The sequence below is a fragment of the Carlito syrichta genome, unplaced genomic scaffold, assembly GCF_000164805.1.
Source record: "Carlito syrichta isolate Samal-C Ts95f unplaced genomic scaffold, Tarsius_syrichta-2.0.1 Scaffold306846, whole genome shotgun sequence".
Taxonomy (NCBI): Eukaryota; Metazoa; Chordata; class Mammalia; order Primates; family Tarsiidae; genus Carlito; species Carlito syrichta.
In genome coordinates, this window is record NW_007250942.1 from 126,253 (window position 1) to 143,558 (window position 17,306).

General features: G+C 43.0%; 1 protein-coding gene across 1 annotated transcript in view; it reads right to left on the bottom strand.

Moving 5' to 3' along the window:
• Nucleotides 1-17,306, bottom strand: part of DNAH6 (dynein axonemal heavy chain 6) — a 310,610-nt gene that overhangs the window by 12,672 nt on the left and 280,632 nt on the right. Inside the window, exons 70-75 of the mRNA XM_008063442.2 lie at nucleotides 15,150-15,279; nucleotides 12,998-13,125; nucleotides 11,156-11,341; nucleotides 10,547-10,619; nucleotides 9,214-9,365; nucleotides 3,784-4,006 (exon numbers count right to left, since the gene is read on the bottom strand). Of these exons, the coding sequence (XP_008061633.1) occupies nucleotides 3,784-4,006; nucleotides 9,214-9,365; nucleotides 10,547-10,619; nucleotides 11,156-11,341; nucleotides 12,998-13,125; nucleotides 15,150-15,279 (892 nt within the window). The remainder of the gene's footprint in view (nucleotides 1-3,783; nucleotides 4,007-9,213; nucleotides 9,366-10,546; nucleotides 10,620-11,155; nucleotides 11,342-12,997; nucleotides 13,126-15,149; nucleotides 15,280-17,306) is intronic.

Consider the following 17,306-nt stretch of genomic DNA (forward strand, 5'->3'; position numbering starts at 1 on the left):
TAGAGGTGTGTGCTGCCACGCCTAGCTAAGTTTTGATTTATTGTAGAGACGAGGCCTCGCCAAGTTGCCTGGGCTGGTCTCGAACCCATGAACTCAGGCAATCCACTCACCCTGGTCTCCCAAAGTGATGGGATGAAAGGCTGAGCCACCGAGTCCGGCCCTTTGCCCACTTTTTAATGTTTTTTTTTTCTTTTTTTCCTGTCAGTTTGTTTGAGTTCCTTGTAGATCCTGGTCTTAAGTCTTTGTTGGATGCATAGCTTGCAGATTTTTTTTTCCATTCTGTGGGTTGTCTCTTTACTCTCTTGATAATTTCTTTTGCTGTGAAAAAGCTTTTTAGTTTGATAAGGTCCCACCTGTCAGTTTTAGATTTACTGCATTTGCTTTTGAAGACTTGGCCATGAATTCCTTGCTTATGCCAATGTCCAGAAGGTGTTCCCTAAGTTTTCTTCTAATATAGTTTGAGGTTTCACATTTAAGTCCTTTATCCATTTGGAGTTAATTTTTGTATAGGATGAAAAGTAGGGGGCTTAGTTTCATTCTTCTGCGTGTGATTAGTCAGTCTCCCCAGCACCATTTGATAAACATGGTTTCCTTTCCCCAATATTTGTTCTCATCAGCTTTGTGGAAGATGAGTTGGTTGAAGGTCCATGGTTTTATTTCTGAATTCTCTGTCCTATTCCATGGGTCTGTGTGTCTATTCCTGTACCAGTACCATGCTGTCTTGGTTATCATAGCCTTGTAGTAAAGCTTGAAGTCTGGAAGTGTGATGCTCCCAGCTTTGTTCCTTTTGCTGAGGATTGGTTTAGCTGTTTGGGTTCTTTTGTGCTTTCATATATCATGAGCATTTGGAATATTATGTTGTATAGATCTGATAAAAATTTCAAGAGCACGTTGCATTTTTTGGGTTTGTAAGTTGCAGCAGGAAATCAACCCAGTTAGATTCAGACATATTCTGTCTTGCCTTCTGGTAGTGTTTCCAATGTTAGTTCAGTTCTCAAAGTTCTAACCAAGCTGTGTTGGGTCTGTCCTGTCTATGTCCCACTCAGACATTAGTTTGAGACTTGGGCAGTGGTTTAAACTGTAGTTTAGTCATCAAAACTTTTGCTCTGCTGCTTTGGGCTTGAATCTGAAACTGACTTGTACAAGTTCAGACATAGAACTAAGGATCACCTCCCACAGCTTGCAGCTGCATATTTTCCTAGACCCTTGGCCAGAGAGATGGGGTTTCTGTCAGTTTCAGTTAGGGTTATGTTGTCAGCTCCTCTCCTTATTGATTTGTTAGAAGTCTTTATACCAGTCTGCTACAGTTTGGATGTTTGATCCCTCCAAATCTCATGCTGAAATCTGATCCCCAGTGTCGGAGGTGGGCTTAATGGAAGGTGTTTGGGTCATGGGGGCATATCCCTCATGAGTGACTGACGCCTTCCCTGTGACGGGCTGTGGGTGAGTTCCTGCTTTATTAGGTCTCGACCAGAGCTGGTTGTTAAAAAGAGTCTGGCACGCCCTCCCCTCTTTCTTGCTGCTTCTTTCACTGTGAGATCTCTAAACACCAGCTCCCCTTCACCTTCTGCTGTGAGTGGGAGCAGTCTGAGTTCTTCACTAGATGCAGATGCTGGTGCCATAACTAAGCTTATTTTCTTTCTAAATTACCGAGCCTCAGGTATTCTTTTATAGCAACACGAACACAGACTAAGACAGTTGGATTTTTTTTTAAAATTGAGATGTTTCCCAGACTGGTCTTGAATTCCTGAGCTCAAGCAATCCTCCCACTTCAGCCTCCTGAGTAATTAGGACTATAGGCATGTGACAGCACACCCAGCTAGACTGTTGGATTTTTTAAAAATAGGGGGTCAGCATGATTAATTTAGAAACTTTGTATGTTCAAAACTGTCTTTATGTAACTTCCCTTTTGGATGGTAGTTTGGTTGCATTTTGAATTCTGGTTCAAACCTTTGAAGATGCTTCTTCATTATCTTTTTATATGAACTGTGGATAATGAGAGATGCCCAATGCCAATCTGATTCCCATTCTCTGGAATTTCAGTTTCAGTATCTTCTCTTTAGTTGCTTTGAGAATTTTCTTGATCTCTGACAGTCTTGCACACCACTTTAGTATATCTAGTTTCTCTGAAAATTTGATTATTTGTTGTATATTTTAAAAAAATCATCTTTACTACTTTGTGAGATCTCACTTGAAGGGTTCAAGTGTTTCTTTAGTTTTGGGAAATTATCAACCAGGATTTTTTTCAAACATTTGCTCTCCTCCATTTTCTTTACTTTATTCTACTAGATAAATGCCAGAAATCCTGGTTTTTCCTACAGTATCACTCCCCCCCCCCCCCAGTGCATTGTGCTGTCCTTTGAAGGACTTTTCTAGTTCACCCTCTTTGCTCATTCTTTTTTTTTTTTTGGAGTTGGAGTCTCACTCAGTCACCCAGACTGGAGTGCAGTGGCCGCTCCCGGCCACCGCAGCCTCGACCTGCTGGGCTCCGGCGATCCTTCCACCTCAGCCTTCCAAGTAGCCGGAATTACAGGCTTGCGCTACCACGCCCGGCTGATTTTTTGATTTGTTGTAGAGATGAGGTCTCGCTGCCCAGGCGGTTCTTGAACCTGCGGGCTCAGGCAATCCACCCACCTCAGCCTCCCAAGGCGCGGGATTACAGGCTGAGCCACCGAGCCCGGCTCTTTGTTCATTCTTAAGCAGTCTCGTGGTGTATCTGTTGAGATGGCTTTCTTTCTACCTACTTTCTTTTCTTGTTTGGTTGTTTGTTTGTTTTTGAGTTGGAGTCTCACTCTGTCACCCACGCTGGAGTGCAGTGGCACACTCATGGCCACCACAGCCTTGACCTGCTGGGCTCAGGTGATCCTTCCGTCCCAGCCTTCCAAGTAGCTAGAATTACAGGCATGTGCCATTAGGCTTGGCTAATTTTTTAGTTTTTATTGTAGAGATGAGGTATTGCCAAGTTGCCCAGGCTTGTCTCAAACCCGTGGGCCTAGGCAATCCTTTCACCTTGGTCTCCCACCTAGGCTGGGATTATAAGTGTGAGCCACTGTGCCTGGCCTATTTTCTTTTCTTAAGGCTGTATCTCAGTTTCAGGTCCACTCAGAGTTTTGCAGCAGGGCTTTCCATTTATTAGCTTATCTTAAAATCTTTTCTATGATGAGTAAAAAAGGGATTTGGTGAGAAAAGGAGAGATCTTAGTGTCTACTCAGGCCATCATTTTTGAAACTGGATGTCTCTGCTCATTAAACTCTATTATCTCCTCAGATTCTAATAGAAGCAAACATTAGTACTAAAAAAATAGGATTTACAATTACATTGACATTCATGAATTTTGCATGTTATAGATGGCCTTAAGTCTAGCTAATTGCCCCAAGATCTCAACCCTGTGTACATTGCAGCTTAGCATGTGGACATTGATCGACGTTTGTATTTGGTCATTACTTGTACTAATCTTTTTTTTTTTTGAGTTGGAGTCTCACTCTGTCACCCAGGCTGAAGTGCAGTGGTACGCTCATGGCCACCCCGCTGTCAACCTGCTAGGCTGTGAAGATCCTTCTGCCTCAGCCTTCCAAGTAGCCAGAACTACAGGAGTGTGCTACCACGCCCAACTAATTTTGTTTTTGGATTTATTGTCGAGACGAGGTTGGCCAAATTGCCTGGGTTGGTCTCGAACCCACGGGCTCAGACAATCCCCTCGCCTCAGCCTCCCAAAGTACTAGGATGACAGGTTGAGCCACTGGGCCCGGCTGTTACTTATACTAATCTTAAGAACATCCTTACCTGTGGTTGAGAGTGTTCCGGCCCGGGCCCCTGTTTTATAAAGTGGGGAGTGGTACAGTGTTGGGCTTGGCTCATAATTTTGTTGTGGCTCAAAATGCACTACAGGCAACACTGGATTCATCTGTCCGGGCAATGCATCTTCTATCACCATCTCCTTATCGTCCCATCGAGAAGCATCCATGTACATCCCATGGACAAGAACTCCATCCTCAGGAGAGGGCAACTGAAAGATATGCAGACGTTTAAAGCTAAGGGGAGGAGAAGGGTCACCCGGCGCGGGGCAAGCAGTTCTAATACTCTATAAACTGCTGCTGTTTTTCACATTCTAGAGAGGGCCCTGAGAGGTAAAATAGCTTGTATCTCAGTTTGACACAAAAGCTCACACTTTTCCCACCTCATCATGGTGTCCAATAGGGGATATCCCTGGGAAACCCATTTATGAGCTTTAGACTCTCATCTCATGATGTAATGACTCTTTTTCATGGGAAGTGGATACGAGGGCTGGGATTACCATCAGTTATTCTTAGCAAGGTCTTCCAAGGGTTTGGATGTCCTCCTAGAAGACAGATTATGTATCTGTGGTAATCTGCAGAGCACCTATGGAAAGTTCCCTTTTTCCTTTTTTAAAAAATGCTTTTTTTTTTTTGAGTTGGAGTCTTACTCTGTTGCCCAGGCTGGAGTGCAGTGGCATGCTCATAGTCACTGCAGCATCGACCTGCTGGGCTCAGGTGATCCTTCTGCCTCAGCCTTCCAAGTAGCTGGAACTACAGGCGCGTGCCACCACACCCGACCAATTTTTTGATTTAGTGTAGAGATGAGGTCTCGCCAAATTGTCCAGGCTGGTCTCAAACTCGTGGCCTCAGGCAATCCTCTCATCTCAGCCTCCCAAAGTACTGGGATTATAGGTGTGAGCCACCATGCCTGGCCCAAAAATGCTTTTTTTTTAAAAAAATGTTGAGAGGGAGCAAGAGTGAGCTCACGCCTGCCCCTCAGAGTCTGATAATAGACTGTCTCTACTGGTGTACTAATTTTGCCATCTGTGGGCATCTGCATCATCCTTCCTCAAACACTGAGTGAATTTGATCCATTCTGGCTCCAGACCTTTGGATGATTGGAAACTCATGCCTGTGGGCATGGGACTAAGTGATGTGGACAATATGTAGTACATTTTATAGTGAATAAAAAGGTGGTAAACTCAATTCCTTTTTGGGTGGTCTTTGCTTTTCGTGTCTTAAACTCTGTTTTTTGGGTGCTGCGAGGTGGACCTTCCTGCTTTTGGGGCTGCTCATATGCTTGTGTGGGTCTGCCTGAAAACCATCCTGCTACCTACTTGCCAAGCCATGCATGGAAACCATCCTGGCATCCACCTAGAGTGAGTGCCTTTTCCTAAACTGGACCTTTTCTGAAGGTGATAAATGGGCTGACAGTGCCCTACCTGTTTGTATCAGAGATAAAACTGTCTAAATACACATGCTTGCTGCATCTTGTGGATGTTTGTTGAGTGAACCAGAAGATGGACCAGCCAATCTGATGTCTCCACTGATCTCACAGACTGTAAGGCACTGTCGAGGTTCAGTGTGCATGACTCAAGCAGAGACGTGGTGTGAGTTTGGATGGGGTGGAGAGACAGAGGCTGCTGGTGGTCACTGTAAATTTCTGTCTACCACAGTAAGCTTCTGTAGCCTGGAAGGCTTGGTGAAGGCTGTTATGTGGGTGTTGTTTTACCCTCCTGCAGCCTCAATTGTTCCTGATATGGGCCCAGTATGCTTTCTCGGCCAAGGAGGGTCTCAAAATAATGAGGAGTGCATCTCTAAATTTTTCTCCTCACTTTAAAAAATATTTTGATGTTAAAACAAATTTCTTTAAAGACATAAGCCTTTTAAATGTTATTTCAATGCAAATTAAAACACACTGACATACCACCTAACTCTGACATACCACCTAACACTGACATACCACCTAACTCCAGTCAGGATGGCCATCGTCAGTAACTCAAAAAACAACAGATGCTGGAGAGGATGTGGGGAAAAGGGAATGCTTCTACACTGCTGTTGGGAGTGTAATTTAGTACAACCTCTGTGGAAAACAGTTTGGCGATTCCTAAAAGATCTAAAAATTGACCTTCCACACAACCCTGCAATCTCCCTGCTGGGAATATGCCTGGAGGAACTCAAATTGCTCTGTGAAAAAGATACCTGCTCATGCATGTTTATTGCAGCATTACTCACAACAGCAAAAACATGGAACCAACCATGCTGTCCATCGAAAGAGGATTGGATAAAAAAAAAAAAGGTACATATACACGATGGAGTATTACGCAGCCATAAAGAAGGACAAAATTGTAAACTTCACAGCAACTTGGATGGACTTAGAGTCTATAATACTGAGTGATCTATCACAGAAACAAAGAACTGAGTACCACATGTTTTCACTCATAAGTGTGAACAATTGAACAATTATCATAATACTATAAGAAAGGGATTGGCAGGAGTGGGAAACTGCCAGGGGAGGGTACCGGCATCAACAAGGGTACCAGCACCAACAAGGGTACTGGCATCAACAAGGGTACCGGCATAATGAACATTTGTATACCTAACCCTGAACTGTACCCCACATCTTTAAAATTTAATAAACATACAAACAAACAAACAAACAAACAAATGTCATTTCAAGATCCAGGCAATTAAGAGGCATGCATATTATAGTAGTTCATAGAGTTAGCCATGAAAATGGCTTACTGGTCTTTGTGAGTTTCTGCTAATCAGAGCAAAGAGTAGATCAATCATATCTGGTCTGAGGTGGATACTGATAGGATTACCCAGGAGCAATGCCTACTGACTAATAAACACCACAATATGTTAAGGAAAGTTAATGGAAGTCACTCATCCTAATGGCACGGATTGGCACTGATTTGTTGATGAACATTCCTTGGCAAAAGCGATCTGGAGCTGATCTTTTGATTTCATGGCACATATCAAAAATTCTATTGATAAGGCACACGGGGTGGACAGATACTGTGAGGCAGAGGCCACCTCCCCGTCGATATGTCAGCAGATCTAAACTGGGCAGCTCAGACTGACAGTGGCTGTTCTCATCCCCAGCTGTGTGCTGGAATCACTGGGGGAGCTTTAACCACCAATGATTCCTGGGACCACCCTAGAGAGTGCTGATGTCATGTGAGTGTGGTCTGGGCATCAGGATATTTTAATAGCTCAGCAGGTGATTGTAACCTTCAGCCATGGTTGAGAATCGCTGATACTCTGGGACAGCAGTTCTCAAACTTTAGTGAGCGAAGACTCCCCTACAGGACTTGTTAAAATATAGATTTCTGGGTCCCAGCCTAGAGTTTCTGATTCATTAGGCCTGGAACGGGGCCTGGGAATGTACATTTCTAGTAAGCTCCCAGGTGAAGCCAGTGCTGCTGGTCTGGGGGCCGCCCTTGGAGAATCACTGCCCTAGAGGGAGTAAGCTGTACATTAGCACATTCCTATTAGCTAGTTAATGTCTTTATAGCATGTATGAAGTTAGTCTATCAATTCTGGTAGGAGGCAGCTGAGTGACAGATGCCAATCAACTTAGTTTCTAAGAATATTTATTTATTGTGGCGTCCTATGTGCTGGTCACATGACATCGCTGTTTCATTTACACTGCACTATGGCTCTGAGGTTATGGGCATTGGCCCCATTTTGCAGATTGAACACCAAAGTGCAGACATGTCAGCAATTACTCCAGCATACACAGGTGACGAGCAAGAGAGTTCGAATTCACACTCAGGCTTGTCTGGTTCTGAAAGTCTTGTTTTTTGATTTTATTTTAATTTTTTTAAAGATGTGGGGTACAATACAGGGTTAGGTCTACAAATGTTCATTATGCAGGTGCCTTGTGGATGAGGCGTACCCCTCTCCCCTGGTAGTTTCCCACTCCTGCCAATGCTTTTCCTACAGTATTACAGTAATTGCTCAGGGTCTGCTTATGAGTGAGGACATGTGATACTCTTTTCTTTGTTTCTGTGATAGATCATTCAGTATTATAGACTCTAAGTTCATCCAAATTGCTGTGAAGTCCAAATGTTTGTCCTTCTTTATGTCTGCATAATATTCCATCATGTATATATACCACATTTTAAAAAATCCAGTCCAGCTTTGATGGGCAGCATGGTTGGTTCCATGTTTTTGCTATCGTGAATAGAGCTACAACAAACATGCGTGTGCAGGTATCTTTTTGGTAGAATGACTTGCATTTCTCTGGGTCTATTCCCAGTAGGGGGATTGCTGGGTCATATGAAAAGTCAATGTCTAGTTCAAAAAGCCTTGCTTTAAATCTCTTGCTCTGTTGTCTCTGCAAGATGAGGAAAGTTACCATGGGTGTCTAAAGAGATACAGTAGTACCGCTTTAAAATAACTAAAACAATACAAAATAAAATCTCAAGTAGTTTGCTGCTAATATATATACATATATTGTATAAAAAGGTATATTTTGGTTTTGTTCAAACCCTTGTTGACTTTTCTACGGTGAACATTTTTTTAACTTGATTTAATAAAAAATGTTAATCTTGGAAGTGGAGTTTTGTAAAAACCTTTTTGAGTCAACAGTAATGATTTTATTTATGGACAGTAATAACAACCACAAAAAAGTCATACATCTTAATGAACATAGACTTCTGTTCTGTCATTTAATTTTATTTTATTTGAGTTGGAGTCTCACTCTGTTGCCCAGACTGGAGTGCAGTGGCTGCTCCCAGCCTCCGCAGTCTCAACCTGCTGGGCTCCGGCGAACCTTCAACCTCAGCTTTCCAAGTAGCTGGAACCAGAGGCGCATGCTACCATGCCTGTAATTTTTGATTTATTGTAGAGATGAGGTCTCGCCAAGTTGCCCAGGCTGGTCTCGAACCCGCGGGCTCAGGCAATCCACTCACCTCAGCCTCCCAAAGCGCGGGATTACAGGCTGAGCTACCGAGCCCGGCTTGTTCTGTCATTTTAAAGAGTGATGTTTACTATGTGCTTGAAATTTGCTCTGCAGTTACATGAATGTCATTTTAAGGATAGCTATATAATGAACTCTTTTTAAAGACATTTTTGACCATATTTTTTTTCCAGATTAGAGCAATAACTAGTAATTTTTTCTTCAATGTTTAATACATTCAGTATGCCAAGTTAAACCATTCTGGGATTTGAGAACTTTAAAAGAAAACTGCAATAGAGATCATCTTGATTAAAAAAAAAAAGGTCTATATGCCAGACGGATTTAGGCAGCGTCTACACCATCATTGCTAACTGGAAAGTTTATCTGGGGCTGTGATGGCCATCCCTGCCCCTCCTGCTTCTGCGAATCAGAGGTGGTGGGGGACTGGGGTACGGGAGATGGGCCGAAATCTCCAAGGACAGTGGGGTGGAAGCGACTTTGCCATAACAGTCAGGTAGACAGTAGTACCTCTGCGTCCATGGGCAGTTCTTCTCCAAATCGTGCTGTCTTGGCAGCTTCGATCACCGCAGCTTGATCCCGGTAGGCAGGAATCACGTTGTACTTGAAGCTCAGCTCGTCTATGGGCAAATTGTATTTCCGGGCATGATTTTGAAGCGTTCCTATGGAGATGAAAGCCTGAATGCTGAGTTCTCCCAACCACACTGTCACTCCCCAGACACCATCCCACCCCTACCCCAGCTAGGATGCCCTAGTGTTTGATAACGCTTCCTCTCCATAGGGAAGACACAACCATTAGCACCCTACTCTGAATTAGTTCACAGAGACAGGAAACTTGCAGATCACTCTGGGAGAGAATGACTAAGGGATGTCCAGGTTCTGGTCCTGGCTGGGAAGAGATGGAAGAAGGCTGGTTTGAAGTGTGTCGCCCTGCTGTGAGGGGCCCACATCAAGGAGGATGTTTCAGAGCCCACCCTCCCTAACTAGGATCTTGCCCGGCTTGTTTTATAAGGGCTGTTTTTAGGGATTAAGAATGAGACAGGGTGTGTCCTGCATTTTCTAAAGTGCTTACGGTTTGAGGTTTTACATTGGAATTAGAGTTTATAATACTGAGTGATCTCTCACAGAAACAAAGATCTGAGCATCACATGTTCTCACTCATAAGTGGACCTTGAACAACTACTGTGATAAGAAAAGGATTGACAGTGGTGGGAAACTATGGGGGGGAGGGAGGGGAAGGGAGGTGGGATTAACGGTAGTCAATATCTGTCTGGGGAAGGGGGGGCACGCCTTATCAACAAGGGTACCTGCACAATGCATATTTGTATACCTAACCCTTAGCTGTACCCCACAATTTTAAAATAAAAAAATTAAAAAAAAAATGTTAATAGAACAAATTAAAGAAATAAAAGAATGAGACATTTTAAGGCTTGGGCGGATTCGTATCTAGCAGTCCAAAGGCCCTGGCCCCCTCTGGAGCTCTCCGGCCGGGTACCCCAAAGGCCGAGAGAGGAAGACCAGGAGAATTTTTTAGAGGGAAGGAAGCTTCTCAGAGCTGGAGCCTGAGCAGGTGGGAAGTGGTTGGTGTTCTTGAGTGCGGACCCCGTGGGGAACTGAGACCCGCTCTGTGTGTTCATGGAGGGGAGCAGTGCCTGCACATGTGCTACTTCTGCCATTCTGTATCTCCCCAGAAGTGAGGAAGAGCAGGGCCTCCTTGGACTGGTTGACAGTCAATAGCCTCGTTGCTAGGTCATCAGCACCCATGCTGTTTCTCCAGCATCTAGAAACCTGGTGTTGAATGAATTGTGACCTTTCTGTGGGTTTTTCGGGAAAGCACTGGTACCTGTGAGAAATCCTTGAGGAAAGAAGAAACCGGAAATCCAGTAGGACTTAGGCTGTCCTCTTTTGAGCCACAGCTGAGGGAGAAACATCACATTATAATGCACCTTCTTTCTGAGATGGAATTTATACTCTAAATCAAAACGTGTTTTGGAGGGCTTCTCAGAAGGCAGAAGCTAAACCCATCCCAAGTCAGTCACCACTCCCTTTTCACTGCCTGTCCTGTTCCCCTTCCCCATCTGCCAGCCTGACGATGACCAACCCAGAACCTGGTTCTTGCAGGGGTATGTGAGAGGGAGACGGCAGCAAAGTCACATCTGTCGCTTGGACGCATCTCAGGTTGGTCTGTACCTCACCGTGGGGTCCCCAGAACTAGAGCCAGAACCCCAAGGGTGGCCTGGAGCTAAAATGGAGTGTGGGGATGGCAACCCAGGGCGGATGCCATTGTAATCACAGTAGGACAGTGAAAGTGTCTGGAAGTTTCTGTTTCTCTGGGCTCAGACTATCCAGCAAAGGTTATTGATATTCATTCGTCAGCTAGAGCTTCCTGTGGACCTTAGGGGCCAACTGCATCATTTGATTTACCAAACCCCAAGGGAGTGATGTTTCTTACATCCACAAAAGCAGTCCTCAGAATAAGGTCTTTGACCCACGATCCGAGTGGCTTCAGGGATGGGTAGGCTGTGTTGGACCACAGAGAGGGAACCTGGTTGTTGAGGAAACTATTATACACCTTTTCCATTTCTTCAGACATCACCACGAGTCCAGCAATGGCTTTGTTGAGTGTTTTTAGAGAAGTCTGAAAGGACAAAAAAGGATTGGTGCCCTTTACAGATGTCATTACCAAGTAGCGATGACACACATTCACAGCAGCAGGTGATGACTTGCCTGGAGGGCTTGTGTACTGGGTTCATCCTCTCTGTGTGGTATCTACTGGGCCAGAACCTCTAGGACTTCATGCATTTTTACAACACATGACCATAGGGACATAACCCTTGGAGGAGGGGGAAGTTCGGGCAGTTAATAGCAGAATCCAATGCAGTGGGAAGAAAGAAACAGAGATGTCCTTTGAAGCCTGGAGAAATGGCTAGTAGAAATGTCACCGGCCAGCTCTCCTCCAGGTCAAAAGAAATATGGCCTGATTGTGATTGGGGAACCACAGAGGGTGGGAAGGTGAGGGAGAAGGAAAGTGAGAACCACCTTATGCCACCAGTCATCTCTGCCCGGGGGTGCCCGTAACCCCCAGAGTTAGAGAAGAGGGGAGATTTTTAGATGAGACCAATCATCCAGCTGATATCAGGGGGTCTTCTTATACTGGAAATGTTTCCTTAAAGTATGTCTCTTATCCTCCCCTCCTCTCAACAAAAGCCAGAGGCAGTGGGTAGTTCTGGGATGCTGGGCTGGCAGCAGAGTACAGAGTGATATCTGTCACCTGGCTAAAGACAAAGGCAGATATAGATGGGTGATGGCCCCCACGGGTTCCAGTTTTGTGGAAACTGCCATGTGTTAAGAAAATACAAGAGGACGATGTTACAGGAAACAGTTATATTGATGAAACCACTGAATGAGGCCTGGGGCCATGTATACATAGCCTAGAGGCAGGCCTGGTGTCATTCTTTCATAGGTCTTCCCATCGGTCCCCTCCTCCCTGTGCCTCTTTCCACAAGAAGTGGGAAAAGGTGCTGGGGGCAGTGGCTCGCGCCTATAATCCCAGCACTTTGGGAGGCTGAGATCAGAGGATTGCCTGAGTCTGCAGGTTCAAGACCAGCCTGGGCAACTTGCCGAGACCTCATCTCTACAATTAAAAAAAAAAAAAAAAAAAAAAAAAATTAGCCGGGTGTGGTAGCACATGCCTGTAGTCCCAGCTACTTGGAGGGCTGAGGTGGAAGGAGGGCCCTGAGCCCAGCAGTTCGAGGCTGGGGTGGCCCAGAGCGGCAACAGAGTGAGATTCCGACTCAAAAACAAACAGACAGACAAACAAAATCCCCAAAACAAAAACAACAACAACAAAAAGAAATGGGAAAAGGTAGCAGAAGACTAATCTAAAATGCAGGGAGGACACGACACATAAAACGAGAGAGGTGGAGGGATCGGACGGGCGGGGACCTTAAGGTCTGTTTCAAAAGTAGACAGAGGTCACATCACCACTGAGTCTCCCAGGGGAGGCAGCCAGCACACAGATGCAATAAATGGGAGAAAGCATACCTCAAAGGCCTCCCTTCCCCTATGGCTAGAAGCCTGATAACAGTGGCCTCTAACTCCCAGAACCCACCCTGTCCCACTGTTCTGGAACTATCTGCGGGGGGGAGGGAGTGATCTCACTGGGATAGCAACCCCTGAGACCCCGGGTACCCCTGCTTTCCCTTGGTCTTCCTACGGCCACACTGTGCTGCCTGGCAGCTCCCAAGGGGAAACTCTGAGACCTGATGGCAGCCACAGAAGCGAGCCCTCATACATGAATTAAATTCAGCAGATTATTAAACCGGTCCACTTCCTGTCCGAGAACCGTGGTCAGAGAGTTCAGGCGTCCTTGAAGATCCCTGATGAAAAGGCTCTCAGAAGCACCCTCCATTTCCAGTTTTTCTGAAACACATCATGGTCGGTCATCATGGATTTCTGTTATTATAACACTGCCATGTGCTTATCCTAACATTTTCCTAAAGCCAACTTCTCTCATTATTTATGCCAGATACACGGGGTTTAAATGTGACCACAATTCCAGAATTTAGAATTCTTTGGTGATTCACCTGTGTTTACACAGAAGCGATCACATTAAATCAGGCTTAAATTTATGTGTATCAGGGAATTCATATGCATATACGTGTGTATATATATTTTCCCCCAGATGTTAAACTAGCACATTTCTTACCTTCCAGCATGTTCCCTGTGGGTATTCTCATCTTCTCTGACTTCACCCCCACCCCCAGGGACTTTGAAAGCATTCTTTGCTTCTGCTTCAGTTTTCTTTTTTCTCTAATGATATCTCGTCCAATCATGAATAATAAACTAAGAATTTTAATCCACTGCAATCTAAGAAAAGTATAAAAGTGGGTCTCCTCACCCTTATGGAAATTGGAACTGGCAACCAATTCCTGATCAGAACCTTAAGAGCCCATACTATAAGAAATAAGATAGGTGGGACCTCATCAAACTAACGTGCTTCTGTAAAGCAAAAGAAACCATCAAAAGAGCAGAGAGACAGCCCACAGAATGGGAAAAAATATTGGCCAACTGTATATCTGACAAACGTCTAGGATCAACAAGGAACTCAAACTCTGTGAAAGAAAAAAAAAAGCAAACAGTCCCATTAAAAAGTGGGCAAAAGACATGAATAGACACTTCTAAAAAGAAGATATATGAGCAGCCAACAGACACATGAAAAAGTGCTCAGCCTCACTCATTATCAGAGAAATGCAAATCAAAACCACACTGAGATACCACCTAACCCCAGTAAGAATGGCCATCATTAGTAAAACAAAAGATACTGGCAAGGATGCAGAGAAAAAGGAACACTTCTACACTGCTGGGAGGAATGCAAACTAGTGCAACCTCCTTGAAAGACAGTGTGGCAATTTCTGAAAAAACTAGAAATTGACCTTCAATATGACCCAGCAATCCCCCTATTGGGAATATGCCTGGAGGCACTCAAATCATTCTACAAAAAAGATACCTGCACACGTATGTTTGTTGCAGCTCTCTTCACAATAGCAAACACATGGAACCAACCATGTTGCCCATTGAAGCTGGACTGGATTAAAAAAAGTGGTACATATATACACAACGGAATGTTATGCAGTCATAAAGAAGGATGAACATATGGACTCTGCAGCAACTTGGATGGATTTGGAGTCGATCATACTCAGTGATCCATCACAGAAACAAAGAGCAGAGTCCCCTATGTTCTCACTCATAAGTGAACCTTGAACAATTATCATAGTACTGTAAGAAAGGGATTGGCAGTTGAGGGAAACTGCTAGGGGAGAGAGGGGGCAACCTCATCAACAAGGGTAGCTGCGTAATCAACATTTGTACACTTAACCCTGAATTGTACCCCGCATCTTAAAAAAAAAGTGGTTCTCTTGTGATCATTCAGAAGGATTCCTCAACTCCTCAGAAAACAAGGTGAAAAGTAACTTAGCCATTTCTTCAGAATGGAGAAAAATAAAATAAAATGGATTCTAGAGCAACACTGTCCAGTGGAACTTATGGTGATGGAAATGTTCTCTATCTGTGCTATCCAATATGGTAGCATTTGAAATATGACAAGTGCAACGGAAGAACTGAATTTTAGCCACATGTGGCTAGTGGCTATTGTCTGGGACAGCGTAGGTCTAGAGATGTTAGAATAATGAAACCAAGGAGAGCTCAGGAAAAGTCTGGTTAAGGTCACATTGAGCTGGAGACCAATTTGCTTCTAATGATTCTGACAGCTGAGGTGTCCAGGAGCTGTAAGCTCTAGTCTGTAGATGAGAGCTCCATGCCAGAAAAACTCTCTGGCTAAAGAAAGGTCTACATGGTAAGCAGGCTTAGACACTGCTCATCACGCTGTTCTCTAAGCTGAATCCTAAAATTCCCATAACATGTGGATTCCAGGAATTTTTGATTACCTGGAACTCTGGTCTGGATGGAAGCAACAAGTTCTTGAACGATTTCATCATTGCTTTTTCCCTCTCCACCAGAAGATGACCTTGGCTGAACATCAAGGATGGTGTTGATTAATGTGTTGGTCTCTTTGTACTGTAATGGTGGAAAGGAAACAGTGAAGTCTCAAATTCTCAAAACATAACTTTTTAGTGCATATAATTTACTCACAGAAGTACAGATCTCAAAAGTAAGAATATTTATATTTATTTTATTGTGAAAAGAACACTTAACATGGGATCTACCCTTGAGATCTCTAGAGTTTATTATCTTGCTTGACTGCAACTTTATGCCTGGTAATCAGTAATTTTCCCCGACCCTGGTAACTACCATTCTGCTTTTTGATTCTATGAATTTGATTATTTTAGATACTTTTATAAAAGCTGAATCATACAGTACCTGTCTTTTTGTGCCTGGCTTAATAAAATTTTATTTTCTATGTTGAAGGTAAAGTTGGTAAAATGTGCTCATTGGAAATGCCCAGTGCACAGTTGTTACTGTTATATTTTAAAAATTTGACTGGGCACAGTGGCTCATGCCTGTAACCCCAGCATTCTGGGAGGCCGCGGTGGTAAGATCGCTTGAAGCCGGGAGTTCGAGATCAGCTGGGGCAACATAGTGAGACCTCGTCTGTACAAAATACAAAAAAAGTAGCCAGGTGTGCTGGCGTGTCCCTGTAGGAAGCTGAGGGAGAAGGATGGCCTGAGACCAGCTGTGATTGTGCCACCGCATTTCAGTCTGGGTGACAGAGTAAGACCCTGACTCAAAAAAAAAATTGTTGAACAGTGATGTAAATGTTGCTGTGAACTGTTCACTTAAAAGTGGCTAAAATGGTACATTTTCGTCATATATATTGCTAAAATAAAAAAGTGGTTACAAAAATTTTTTAGTGAATCAGTTAAAAGGTAGTTATGAAACCGAGGAAGATATCATGAGAACACAGTTTCAGGTCATGTTTTTTGGGTTAACTAACATTTTTCTCAATTATAAAAGTATTATGACTTATTCAGAAAATTTAGGAAATAGAAAAATATAAAGCAAAATACTCATGATTCCTGCTACTACCACCTGGGAATTTTCTTTATATTTGTGCATATAGGTTATAAAATTGAACTTGTCCAATTTATGTAATATTCGTTCTTTTTTAATATCATGAAACTTTTTTCACACCACTGAAAAATCCTCAGGAACTGTGCTCTGAGTATATGACATTTTGTGGTATGGATACACCAAAATGAATATAGGTATTTGTCTACTTTTTGGTCATTTCTAGCTTTTTGAACCTATTAGATATTGGGAGTAGAATATCTGCATATAAATTTTATCCACTATCTTTGACATTTTTAAAACGATAGATAACCAGAAGAAATATTTTGAAACTGAGCATTACCCTGTTAATTTCTAAAAACATTGCATCAATTTATATTCCCAACAATAGTGTATCAGAGGGCCTATCTTTCTGAGTCTTTGCAAGAATTAATATTATTGCTCAATTTTATGGAATAAAATATTGCCTGATAAAAAAGGAAGAAAAAAAGAAAAAATATTATTTAATAAAAGGGAAAAAAGGAATAATTTCCAATTTAATAGATTAAAAAAGAATTTCTACTTTTTGTACATAGCAGATTAAACATTTAAATATATGTCCATTGGCCATCTGTTTTTCTCCTTTATAAAGTACTCATGTTTTTTGCACATTTTTTTATTTTAGTGCTTTTTTCTTATTGATTTATAAGAGATATTCTATAATAAGGAAAGTTAACTTTTTCTTTTTTTTCAAAATTGTTTTGGCTTGCCATTTGTCTTTCAACTTTCTTATGACTTTTTTTGATATGGTCATGCTTCTAATGTGATTTATATTTCCATTAGTTTTTATGCTTAGAGATTCCTATTCCAAGGTCACTTTTGACATATATTCATTAGGTCCTAAACATATGTACAAAGTTATTTGCTTAATGCTATAATGAAATAGTTTGGTTTCCTTGCTCAGGGCCCGCCATTTAATATGATGACTTTTTCATGTTAGCTTGTGACTGCCTGATTGGTGAGGATGAGTCTTGAAACATTTGGGGCAGCCAGCTGGCTATACTTCCTGCGATAGTGAGTTAGAGACTTCTAGTTCA